General features: G+C 46.4%; 1 protein-coding gene across 1 annotated transcript; it reads left to right on the top strand.

The window, feature by feature from the left end:
* The first annotated feature begins 1,384 nt into the window (after window positions 1–1,384).
* On the top strand, window positions 1,385–5,919 carry STRIT1 (small transmembrane regulator of ion transport 1). Its single transcript, XM_075715954.1, has 2 exons — window positions 1,385–1,397; window positions 5,825–5,919. The coding sequence occupies exons 1-2, from the start codon at window positions 1,385–1,387 to the stop codon at window positions 5,917–5,919; spliced, it is 108 nt and encodes a 35-aa protein (XP_075572069.1).
* The last annotated feature ends 7,592 nt before the right edge of the window (window positions 5,920–13,511 follow it).

Here is a 13,511-nt window from a genome sequence, read left to right as displayed (position 1 = left end):
ACACAAACATCCAGATTAGATCTCTTCAAAACATCCTGGGCATCTGCTAGATGGAATGGCTTTTGAACAGCGATCTGTGTCCTTTTTCCATTTCGGAAACACGCAGAAAGAATCCCGGTTTCGTTTAGTATCTAGGCACAGCTCTGAAATGGGATTATGTTGCACCAGGGGAGGTTTAGATCGGACATGAGGAAACATTTCTTCACGGAAAGGGCTGTCAAGCCCTGGAACAGGCTGCCCAGGGAAGTGGTTGAGTGCCCATTCCTGGAGGCATTTAAACGACGTGTAGACGTGGCACTTGGGGACATGGTTTAGCGGTGGGCTTGGCAGTGTCAGGTTAACGGTTGGACTCGATGATCTCAAAGGTCTACTCCAACCCAAATGATTCTATGATCCTATGTATAACATTGCTGAACATTAGATAAAATGTCCTCCCGTGCCTGAAAAAAAGCATTTGGTTAGGGGCTTTTTGCTAATGTGAGGCACCTGTGTGTTCCTCTGAATGTTCTGTACAGGGCTTCATTTCCCTAATAAACTTTGAGTGGGTTTCTTACGCTTATTGGCCAAAAACTGTGGCCAGGATCACTCCAAGGGATCTTTATACGGAGCTCTCCTTTTATGTGATACAGGCTAGTGTGCAGTTTGTCCTTTTGGCTCAGATCTGGCACTCGTCTCCATGTTTTTTCTTTTCTGAATTAGAGACAGTTTGCAATAATTTATCCTATTTAGGACAAAATCATTCTCAGATTATTTTAGGAATGTTCCTCCCTTGAATTTTGTTGCCCACTACCCACAGGGGTAATGAAAACCTGTGACTGAACACTGTAACCTTTCAGAGGAAAGATGCTAAATGTACCTCGGTGCTTTGTGGCGTACAAGATACCTGGTGATGCTTAGCAAGTAACTAATAACTATAGAAATATATATACAAGTATTACTGAGTAGGACTTGGCTTGTTTTTTTGATAGGAGAGGGACGAGAGAAGATGTGGGAGACTTAAGAACGAACTGGATCCGTGTCATGCTCTAAGTATGTGGGTGCATGTAAATATTACGTGAAGTTATCGTGTGGTGATTCATGGCTGTAAAGAGACGATAAAGCAGTTTTCGCCCTTGTTTCTCTCCCTCTTAAAAAAACGACCCCTCTTTATTCTGCTTTCTCTGAAACAGATGTGCAGTTGCAGGAATAGGAAGAGGTAACCTTGAATCCCTTGAACGCCTGCCTTTTTAGACAATTGAATGCATCTAGCCAAAAAACTGGCATCAGTGAGCAAGGCAGCTGCAGCACATTCCAAATATTGCTCTATTTAAAGCATCCCAAAGCTCAGGGGAACAACTGCAGAGGCAAACCTTAAAACTTGCCAATAAAACCGGCAGAGGGGGGAATGGCAGAACCAGGTAAGGTGCATAGTTAAATGTGAATGTAACAATGTATTCTTAAAATTCATAAATCTGAGCAACGTAATGTGAAAATACTCAGCTCTTTGTGTCCTTGTATGATACACTATATAGTTTACTTTTCAGTAAGAAAGTGTAATCAGTTTAAAAGCTAATTCTCTTAACAGCAATGAGTTTAAAGTAGCTTGGGTTCCTCCCGTATTTCTGAATCCTACCAGTTCTGTTTTCTTTACATTTTTTTGTGGTTGTGATTTTAAGTTGACTAACATAATTAAACAGAACTGTGTAAAATGAGTTATGTTTGACAGTGTTTTAAATATACTGTCTGTGTAGCTGAAATCTGAGTGTAATGTTAGGTGAACATATACTAATTTAGATTGTAACTCCACAAAGCCCAAGTGGCAGAGCAATATGAAATTTTAATAATGATCTTTTCTGTATAAGCACATTTCCACTTTCTTCAAGGAGAAAAGTCATTTTATAAAAATGCATTTTATATTCATTGTCATTTTCTATTTACTTCACTGTAAGAGGTTTGGATAGTGAAACGGCTATAAGTTTAAATACGGTGTTAGCAGTTACTCAGGTAGTACTTTTCCTTGTGAAAGTAACTTTTTTATACATCTTCATAGCTATATGAAAAGTTTTTAAAGAGTTTTATCTCCCTTTTTTTGCACCATTACCACTGGTATCTAAGAAGGATAGTGAAATTCTACTAAACTCAGACACAACAGGATACTGAATGCTGTTTCTTAATTTTAGTTTTCATTGATAATCCACAGAAATTGTACTGATACTGGCATTCCACCAGGAATTAGTACTTAACCATATTTTGCATTGGAAGGATGCGTATTGTTATTTGTGTTTAAGTTTTTTTTGTCTTTGTTTTTGTTGGGTTTTTTTTAAATAAAAGCAATGTGGCCATAATCAGTCAGACAGACCAGGCTGGCGCCAGCGACGCCGGGGCAGCGGGGCTTGACTGCCTCCCGCCGGCACATGGCTCCAGCCCGGCCCCTGCACGCCTCCCTGGAAGCGTCCGGGAGCAGACGAGAAATGGTTGGGCAACCTTGCTGAAATGAATAACGGCAGGGTTCGCGTGTTTTTCAAATACGAAGCTGGCAAACGCCATCGACACAAAAGCCTGTCCACATCAGTTCTGTGGTTAAACTAGATTTCAGAGCACCACAGCCTCTACTGGCAGCGCATAAGGAACACGGAAAAACTTGTCTGTTGGGGCTGGCAGCTGGGAGACGTGCAGGAGACGTGGTCCTCTGGGCACGCACACACATTCCTTCCTCGTCTGCTGGCCAGCGCGGCGTTCGAACTGCCACCCCAGTGACGGGTTCGTGGTTTGGTTGTGTGTGTGCATGTGTAGCCTGTATGAGATAAAATACAAAGAAAACTTCCATGAAATTCTGAGGCATTTTGGCGTAGGGAACATAAGACTGCAAGTTTGAGCCTGACAGGCTCAGGCAGGGAAACATTCCCTTCTTTACCTGCCAAGCTTCTGCCTGTTTAAAGTGGGAATTTTTCCAGCTGGTATCTTGGGGTGCCCTTGCCAGTGCAGTCAGACCCAGACGTTTCAGGCGTGAAGCCAGCTCACTGAGACCACAGGCATCATCTCATGGTAGCTGGTAGGAGTTTTGACCAAGGACAGATGGTTATGGTTAAAAGGGAAACCCCAGGAAAAAAAAAGAAGATAGCGATCAGATGAAGTTTATCAGCGTATTTAGGCCATATTTAGCTTGGAAGCCTGTGCTGCTGTATCCTGTCGTCGAGGGATCCTTGGCTTCACTGTGGTGCTTGGGCATCCCGTGGTGGACAATTCCCAGGGCTTCTGACCCGCAGAAGTGCAGAGCTCGGGAGTCTGTTTATCACGTGCAGAGGAACCCTGCTGTAGCACAGCAAAAGTGCTCTGTGTTTGCTCCTCTGACCAGCCTCTCTGTTTATTTTGAGATAAATTCACATTTGAAGTAGAGAAAAATTACTATAATGGGGAAAAAAGAAAGTAATTTGTAGCTAGAACGCCAGCTTACATACACAAGTCACAGTAAGATTCCTTTACTCTTGCTGCCATCCAGAATTGGCCTTTTGATTTCAGCAGGCTCTGGCTCAAAGCCCAGAAGCCAGGGTTTGTTTCCTTGGTCTGTTTGAAAGCAGTACTTGCGACTGCAATAACCCACATTTCTCTCAGTATTCTGCTTTCACGTGCATCCATTTAAATGGCGATTATAAGGAAACCTCATGTTTTCGGGGTTTAGCTGGTTACCTGCAGGTGTCAGTAAAGATTGCTTGCTTTGCAAAACAGAATTGCTCAGCAGTGTTCTGTTCCTCTGCTGCTGGTCCCTCCCCACCCCATCTCCCCTCAGGCTGGGAAGCGGACGATGCCGGTGTTCTCTCTTCTGGCTGTTGGTGCGCCCAGCCTTGCTCCACGGCGGGGGTAATACCGATTCTCAGATTTAGACTCAGGATAGTTTTCCCTTGGACCAAATATTGGGACCTTGGAGTTTGTCACCTTCTTCTGAGGCCTTGCGAATGGGTTACCCGCTCGGGCGTCTCACCCGGCCAAGCCCGAGCCTTGTGCGTGTCTCGCACTTCAGGCTCTCCTGCTCGTGGCCTAAAATGTAGTCTTCCAAGCAGTTGCTTTACGCTAACTCAAATCTTGGAGTATCCGTCCTGTGACATATAGAAGATCAGAGCAAATGATCTCATGGTCATTTCTGTTCTTAAACTATGAAACACAAGTACTCCCAATGGCTCCCATGAAACTCTATCTCTCAGAGCCAGCTGCTTGCTGCCTCATGACAAATGCTGGGCACAGCGTTCCTGCTGACCCTTCAGGCTTTGCCTGCCTCTCTTATCTTACTGCGTTTAAACTGGATCTCATATAACAAAACACCATATTCAGTAGACACAACGGCAATCAGCAGAGCTCTCAAAACTCTCCCGTGTACCCCAGCAGGATCCAGCCCTTATTTGTAATAGGACCTTTAGAAAAAATGGCAAGTAAAGAGAAATTATTCCCAGCAGAAGTGGCTTTACCTTACAAAGTGTCAAAAGAATAACAGTCTTTAAATGAAACAGGGAAGGGACTCCCCTGTGGCAAAAGGACACCCAGTTTCAGAGCAGGATTTTAGTTTTTTGCTGTGTGGTTGCTTATCTTTTCCAATTTTGTGGCAGCACGTGCAGATTTTCTCTCTATATGTTCTCTCTTTCCCTCTCGTAGATACACCATGCAATATCACGGTGAGACGTGTTTGTGTTGTGCATAGCTTTTAAAGAGCAATGTGGAAAATCTTAAATTATTGAGCATCCCTCCAAAGTCTGTCTGCTTGATCTAAACTGTGCAAGGTGTAGTGAATAGCTTTACATTATTTATTAATCCCTTCAAAAACCTGGAAATCTTTTAACTGCAGAAAGATGTGCTTTAAAATGTAATATATTGGTAAGTAATAAGATCTCAAAGGTTGATGCGCTGCTTTCTGGCAAGCTTCTGCTATTTGCAGGAAACTGGTGGAAGGGTCTTTGATATTCTGAAGCTGTACAGAAACGTGTTTATATAAAGCGCTAGTTCTGCTTTCTGCATTGTCCTTACAGAACCGTCGTCTGCATTGGACTCCACGTCTCCATGTAATTTTTTAGCTTGGTCTAGTACTAGGGGGCAATACAGGGAAGACATCACGTTTGTGCCTGGCCCAACTCAGCCAAGCAGGCAGTACATTCACAGTGGAAACTCTTGCCTTATTTTCTTACTTGCAAGTGGGGAACACCCTTGCAGTGGATAATTATATCAGCCTTAAGTACCCCGTATCGCTGTAGTGACAGGATAGGAGAGGGCTACGTCGGGCACCGTGCGTGGAAAGCACAGGGATGAGCTGTGAGTCCCTGACGTACAGACACTGGCAAACACCCCTCTGGGGTGTGGGAACCCATACCGCATCCCCTCTTCGCAGCCCCAGGCACATTGATCTTAAACGGGTACAGTGTTAAATAGTCGCTGTATTTGTGATTTACTGTTGCCGACCTAATGTACCTATCAGGGATTGAATCCTGAATCCGCCAGGACCGCTGCTGTCAGTAAAGTCCAGTACAGATGTTCTCCTGATGACCTGTGGAGACCAAGGACAGAGCCATGCTTCTGTCTCCTCCCTGTACCCTGCTGCTTTTGGAAGTGCTAAGCCTTGTACCTATCTGATTGCAGCGACCACAGCGTGGAAATCTCTTTGGGCTTTTGCTGTGTATTCTCATTAGGAGGCCTGCCAAGATACGGTGACTCCATGTTAAAAATAGCAATCACAGATAATGCGGCCTAAGTTCGCAGGTATCTCTTTGCTCTGTGATAATCGTGGTTTTGATGTGTTTAATTGAGCGAATTCAGCGTCGATGTAATGTGGCCTTTCTGAAAAAGATCGTCTTTTCTCTTTCAGCCCAAGTCCCGCTTTCACGTCTCGTCGTCCCTATACTCCTTGCAGTCGGCTGGATAGTGGGTTGTGCGCTAATGGTTTACATTGTCTTCTCTTGATGGAAGTAAGCGACTTGTACAGGATCATATACCATCCATGCTTTCTTTGGTTTGCACTGCCACCTTCTAAAATGTAATTTTCTTTGTTTTACAGGACAGAAGAATTTACAGTTATGTCAATTAGAAGAACCTAGAAGCTAAATTGAAATTTCTAATGACTACAATATGTATAAAATGAGTTATTTTAAATATCAACGCTGTAAACATGGTGTACACGTTTTATCTACAACAAAGGTTTGAAATGCTAATTAGAGCATTAGGAAGAATCATCAAACCAATTTCCCGGTTTTCAAATGGTTTGTAATTGAGCGAGTAGTTTTTGGAGTCAAGTGGTAGGTCAGATACGTGCCTGTTCTGCAGCCTGCTTTGTTGTTGCCACCTTGAATTTAAGCAGTTTTGGAAACAGTATTCCTAGAGTTAATGATGCAGTGGTGGACAAAATGTGAGTTAAGCTCATTTGTGAAAGATGCTGTGCTGGGGAAGAAGTATCTCAATGTATATGGGAAAGTTTTAAGTGAGTTCAGACAATTTTTTTAAGTTTTGTAGTAAAAAATAAATTATTGAATTTAAAACATTCTGGTGGTACACTCTCCCTGTCCCAAGATTAGAAGTGTTAGTGTTCAAATAAATTTTCTGAAACTACATTATCTTCCTTTTTTTGAAAAGCAGACAAACAGTCATACAAGCATACTAATACATAAATCAAAAAAAGTCCTTTTATGACCTCTAAAGGTCCCTTCCAACCCAAAGCATTCTATGATTCTATGATTCTATGAAAATGGAAGGCAGACAGGGAAAGTTACCTGGAAGCAATGCATCCTAAAATGTATGACTTGGACTTTCTAAATCCTAAAATATTTGGGTTTTTTATTTAATAGTATGTAGATAAATACCAAATTAACTGCTAGTCTCTTCTGTTTACATGATGATCAGGGCCCAATTTTGTATTTTTCCATTGGCAACCAATCCAGTTCTTGCCAAATTAAATGCCGCTGGAGTCGGCGGGCACTGAACTGCATCGAGACCATGTGGAATTCCAGCCCTGTTTTCTGGCATGCTGGCAGCCCCCCTCTGCTGGCACCAGACAAAGTGCAATCCAGGGAGACTGGAGAATAAAGGTAGAATTCAAAATGAAACTAAATAACTAGTCTGGAAAAAATGCAATGCAATAGGTGAAAATTCAATTTCTACACCTTGCAGGAGCTGTTAAAAAAAGCACAAATACAGGATAGGGAACTACAGGCTGGATAGCAATTTTCAGAAAAGAGCCTGGGAATTGCCGTGTATCACAACCTGAATTCCGGTCAGCAATGTCATAATGTTGGTGTGAAAAGAGAAACATCTTGGGACGAATACCAGAAAAATAGCCTGAGAGATGCATGAAATCACGCCCCTGCTCTACCAGCAGCAGTAAGGCCTCCCCAGCCCACTGCGGCTGGCTTGGGCACCACAGGAACCAGTTGTGGGCCGATGGGAAGGAACTCGGGAGAGCAGCAAGAGGGAACTGAGGTTTGTAATGTTTAACCAGTGAGAAAACGAGCACGCTGGAGTGGTTCAGTCTGGAAAAGCGGAGGCTGAAGAAAATGTAAGTCTTAAACATGCCAGACTTTTTGAAAGAGGGAGGGAATAATCTCCTCTTGGTGATACACAGGGCAAGAAGAACTAGCAAGTGAGGTTCAGGCTGTCCTTCTGGTAAAGGCACAGAAGTACTGGAAGAAATTTTTAGGCATAATAACCAATATTATTGTTGATTACTGGAGGCCTTTGAGAACAGATGGACAGACATTCCTTGGGCATGCTGCAGGAGTACAGGTGATCCTGCCTTGCTGCCTGAGGGCAACTATTTGGCATCTCCTCATGCATGAGTCTCCAAGACTGTAAGTACTCCCATGAAATTCTGTGGGACTGTTTGCAGAGAATCATAGAATCCTGTAGGTTGGAAGAGACCTTTAAGATCATCGAGTCCAACCATTAACTGCCAAGTCCACCACTAAACCATGTCCCTAAGCACCACATCTACATGTCTTTCAAACACCTTCAGGGATGGGGACTCATCTGCTTCCCTGGGCAGCCTGTTCCAGTACTTGACAACCCTTTCAGTGAAGAAATTTTTCCTAATACCCAATCTAAACCTCCCCTGGTGCAACTTGAGGCTGTTTCCTCTCGTTCTATCGCTTGTTACTTGGTAGAAGAGACAAACTGACTGATGGTAACAACAGGCAAGTGTGACTTCCAACATGAGGCTTTTTGGCGTACAAGGAAAACATTTTAATGCTGGTTGCAGCGTTAGGAAAAGCCTGTATAACATAGAACAGGAGATGAGCTGTACGTGGTGCGTAGGTAAAGCCGAGCAAAGGCAGGCAGCAGTGCTATTAGAGCAACGAGACTGACCAGGGAAGCTAATGTTCAAATGAATGCATTGCACGTCAGTCGTCTCCTGACTATGGACTATGTAGCAGAAAGGGCTGAGCCTTCTGTCACATACTTAATGCTTTAACGTCATATGTTCTTAAAACCTCCTAGATGTTTCCTGAGTCATTAAGAGGAGGAAGAGGCATGAGAGAACCGTTTCCTTAGTTTGACCCAAGGGGCAAGTGGGCCAATTCTCTGAATTCCCCAGTTTTCATGCTCTACCATCAGCGTGCTCATGTGCAGCTACTGAGGCAGTTCAGGCTCACTTATCAAACAAGGGCAGGAACCGAGAGGATCACAGGCCTGTAGGTGGGATAGGCTGTACCACACAAGTGCTGGTAGGTATCGCCCAACATGCCAAAACTAGCATACTAAACTGTTTGCCTTGCAGTCATCTGAAGATGTTGTAGTGTTGCCTGAATCAGCCTTGGTATGGTACTCTTGCCTTTCTTTAGAAACTTGGCCTTACATGACACACCACTGAATATCAAACTTTTAAAATAGCCGCTACCAGCTAAGGAACTTCAAACTTTTTAGAAACAGGCAAGAGTTAATTTCTCATGAGGCCTGGGGAAGTATTTTTAGCCTTATTATGGGGAAAATTTCTTGGAATCTATTGTTAGGAAACAGAAACATGTATGTCCTTCAAAAAGAAAACATCAGACTTATTTAAGGTTGGGAGGTCTGTTGTACAGCATAGCATGTCTAGAATTGGGGCTCAGACTCACTGTGGCCTCCTGATTATCTTGAACTAGGGGTTTTGCCTTTTTTAATTGTAATTGCAGACAATTATATTCACCCACTAGATAATGTGCCTTGAGACCTTCCAGTGACCTGGTCACTTAAATCAGAAGTGATCATCAGATAATCTGAGCCACTGCATTTTCACAGACAGCTTTGAGCTTCTGAGCTCGAAGATTTTTATACCAAAAAGTTTCAGTTCTCAGAAGACTAAATCATTAATGTTTCAATCCCCAGTTAAAGCAGAAAACTCCCAGATTGTGGGAGGCATGTATTGAAGATCCTAGCAAGATGTATGTTTGAGGGAATGTGGAGAAAAATCTTAATGACCCTTGATGGGGTTTGATAGAGAAATAAACTATTTTTTTGACTCCTGCTCACACAATTTGTATAATTTTGAGAACGGCACATCGATCAGATGTCCTGTCTCCATCTGTGGCCAGTGTCTGCTATCCTTTAGGAAGGGAGAAAAATGCAGAAATGTATTTGGCCATAGTGCAACCATGAAAATTTCTTTGCAGCTCCAGCAGCTATTAGCAGAAGCACTGAAGTGTGATACTCAGTTTTGGGAATTGGTCTTAACACCAAGTTACTTCGCCTGTGAATGAACTGAGGGCAAAAGGGCAATCCTGTTTCATCAACTGTCCTGAAAGAGGGGATAAACCATGCAGTCTCTTGGAGAGCTGGAGATTCCCAGTCTCTGTGGCAGCTGCTGCTTCCATGCAAAGGCCTCCGGCATCACCAGCTGTCTTCTAGTCACTTCCAGAGGAGAACATCCATCGTAACGCACTCGTACACGTAGGCTATGCAAGCGAAGAGGCTAGTTTAAGCATATATTTAAGCAGATACCTTATCTCGTTTTAAGGACCAATGCCCCATTTTCTAAGAGTGAGCCCATCCAGACTGGTACCAGCTCTGCCCAAACTCCAGACAATAGGGAGGCTCTTGAAGGCAAAGGTAGGTGCACATGTAGCTCAGTTCTCCCATTTTTTAAAATCTCCCAGAAAACCCTGTGCTGAGAAATGAAGTGATTGCCATTGTACTAAGCCCCAGTCTACATCTTGTCTTAGGAGCTCATTCTTCCTTTCGCGAGCGGACAAAGCAAATAGGGAGTTTCTCACCCCCCACAACTTGTCAGCTGTGTCTGGTTTGCATTACGGCAGCAGCGCGACACGGCGCCAGCAGCAGCAGCGCTCCCGCAGCTGCCTCGCAGCGTTGGTCTGGGCTCTGACCCGCGCAGCTGCAGCGTGCCCCGCGGACGGCACCGCACGGACGGGCGCGCGAGCTGCATGGCCACGGCCGCCGCCGGGACAGGGAGGCACAGGCTGACTTCATAGTCACCACGTACATGTTTTCACATTTCAGTTTATTTACCAGGCACTGATGAAAAAAAGTTCTGAAAGATCCGGTTGACCCAAGCGGCTTTTTCAAGTGTCTAACAACATGTGCCATCAAATGTTTCAAATTAAAATGTTACAGAGCTAAAATATAAACGTTACAATATGTTTCAGCTTTACCTGATTTTTTGAGAGCAGAAAGATCTGATTTGGTGGAGCAAAACAAAGTAACTTTCTAGGTTGCCTTCAATATTGTCAAGCTGAGTTGCTACATGCAATGGAAAAAAAGTTCCTGCCAGCTTTGGAGAGTAATAAAACCAGAATTATTCCGAGAAAATATGCATCCCACATGCTGTTTAAAGCCCACTGACCACTCTGCAAAGTGGCCTTTTGCAACCACCTTCAGGACAACCCACTTGGGTGTCTTTTCATAATGAAACTGTACAATGAACTATACAATGTACTGCTGGAGCTTCCCACACTTGCAGGGGTGTATCGGGTAACAAAAGGTTGGGGTTTTTTTTTCTCTTGAAAAATAAAACGAGTGTTTGGGTGCTAAGTTTTTTGTCTCAAGTGGCGAGATGCTAGTGATTTAGGAGAAGAAGAAAACATACACATTCAGATTTCTTCCAAAATTCAGGTGCATTGCTGTTAAAGCGTGGCGATAGCTTCAGTTTTTCTGTCACCGTGCCAGCGCGTGGAACATTTGCGTTGTTACGACGCTGGAGAGGACTCTGGCTTCGTTACAGGATAATGCCACTGAGATCTAAAGAGCTGTATCGCATCACCTGAGAGCCTGTTCTCGATGAGCAAAGGTGGCCTGCACGCGTTCAGGGTGGGCACCTTCTTCAAGCCCCCTTTTCATTTCTCTTGTTTCCTTCCAGATAGGATGATGTTTTCTGTAAGATGATTTTTACTGATCATTATTCATCTTATTTACAAAACGAAAGTGGGAACATTTGGGTTCCTATTGCTCCAGAGAATGGTTGCCAAGTTTCCACCATGGCCTTTGCTTGGCGTTCCCTGTTGCCCGCTGAAGAGCTATTTGAGTAGGTTGATCAGGGATGAGTCTCTGCCCATCTGTCCCAGGATGCTGCGTGTGGCTTCCTGGTAACTGTTCCAGTCTCTTGTTTATGTTCTTTTAATCCAATTTGAGGATATTAGCATACACAGGAGCATAACTGTGTTCCTCTCCGCTGCGTACAGAGTGGAGCCGTTGTGAGAAAGCCTACCTGGAGACCAGAGTTTATCTTACGAACACCTTCCTGCTCCAGACCTAAACCAAAGCCAGCGGCTCCAGGGCACTTTGCCCACCTCTTGTGTCTCTTCTGCCCCGAAGGCTGACCCCAGCACGCCAGCCGGCTCCCCGCCAGCCCCTTGCTCTTATCCCCGCTGGCTCCAGGCACAGCTCAGCCGTGCCTTTCCGCCTGGGTTTAACCCAGGCCCTGGCCTAACCCCACGAGTAAAGATGGACCCTTTAACAGCACTGGTAATGAATCATAGAATCATAGCATCATAGAACTGTTTAGTTGGAAAAGACCTTTAAGGTCATCCAGTCCAACCATTAACCTACACTACCAAGTCCACCACTAAACCAATTACAGGTAGAGGAATAATTCATTTCATGTTCTTGCCTTGGTGGCTGCATTATTATTAATGAAAGTAAAAAAAGAGGAATCACTAAGGTCGGGAAGGCCCTCTAAGATCATCAGTCCAACCATCACCCCAACACCCCCATGCCCACTAAACCGTGTCCCAGAGTGCCACCTCTGCCCGTTTTTTGAACCCCTCCAGGGATGGGGACTCCCCCACCTCTCTGGGCAGCCTGGTCCAATGCTTGGCCACTCTTTCCATGAAGAAATTTCTCCCAATGTTCAACCTAAACCTCCCCTGCCGCTTCCTCTTCATCTTCTCTTGGTTAAAGTGGAAAGTGGAAAAACGCACAGTCGGTCCTGCCCGCTGCTCTCTGATATGACAGGCCTGAGTCTGGGCTCTCCCCAGGCCAGCCCCGGTGCTCATGAGCTGAACAGCGTCCCTCTGTCCCTGCTGCTGGACGGGCGGACGGCCGCCTGCGCATCCCAGCATGGCGGCCAGGGGCCGGGCTGGGCGGCCCCCCTGCCCCACAGGCACTCGGCCCCGAGGAGCCCGCTTCTGGCACGCGAGGCCGGCTCTGGCACCAGGAACCTTCTGGAAGGGCCAGAGCTGTGGGGCACTGAGGGGCGGGGCCAGGGGAACCTTCTGGAAGGGGTGGAGCTGTGGAGGGGCACTGAGGGGCAGGGCCAGGGGAACCTTCTGGAAGGGGGCGGAGCCTGGTGGGGCACTGAGGGGTGGGGCCAGAGGAACCTTCTGGAAGGGGTGGGGCTGTGGGGCCCTGAAGAGTGGGGCCAGGGGAACATTCTGGAAGGGGGCGGAGCCTGGTGGGGCACTGAGGGGCGGGGCCAGAGGAACCTTCTGGAAGGGGGCAGAGCCTCATGGGGCACTGAGGGGTGGGGCTATGGGGGCACTGAGGGCGGGGCCAGGGGAACCTTCTGGAAGGGGCGGAGCTGTGGAGGGGCACTGAGGGGTGGGGCTGTAGAGACACTGAAGAGTGGGGCCAGGGGAACCTTCTGGAAGGGGTGGAGCTGTGGGGCCCTGAAGGGTGGGGCCAGGGGAACCTTCTGGAAGGGGCAGAGCCTGGTGGGGCACTGAGGGGCGGGGCCAGGGGAACCTTCTGGAAGGGGGCAGAGCCTCATGGGGCACTGAGGGGTGGGGCTATGGGGGCACTGAGGGGCGGAACCAGGGGAACCTTCTGGAAGGGGGCAGAGCCTGGTGGGGCACTGAGGGGCGGGGCCAAGAGAACCTTCTGGAAGGTGCGGAGCTGTGGGGCACTGAGGGGCAGGGCCAGAGGAACCTTCTGGAAGGGGCGGAGCTGTGGAGGGGCACTGAGGGGTGGGGCTGTGGGAGCACTGAGGGGTGGGGCCAGGGGAACCTTCTGGAAGGGGCGGAGCTGTGGAGGGGCACTGAGGGGTGGGGCTGTAGAGACACTGAAGAGTGGGGCCAGGGGAACCTTCTGGAAGGGGCAGAGCCTGTTGGGGGTGTCTGTGGCCCCAGGGCGGGCTGGAG

Source organism: Pelecanus crispus, chromosome 9, assembly GCF_030463565.1.
Source record: "Pelecanus crispus isolate bPelCri1 chromosome 9, bPelCri1.pri, whole genome shotgun sequence".
NCBI classification, from domain to species: domain Eukaryota; kingdom Metazoa; phylum Chordata; class Aves; order Pelecaniformes; family Pelecanidae; genus Pelecanus; species Pelecanus crispus.
The sequence above is the reverse complement of the archived record's forward strand: the minus strand, read 5'-3'. Positions and strand labels throughout refer to the sequence as shown.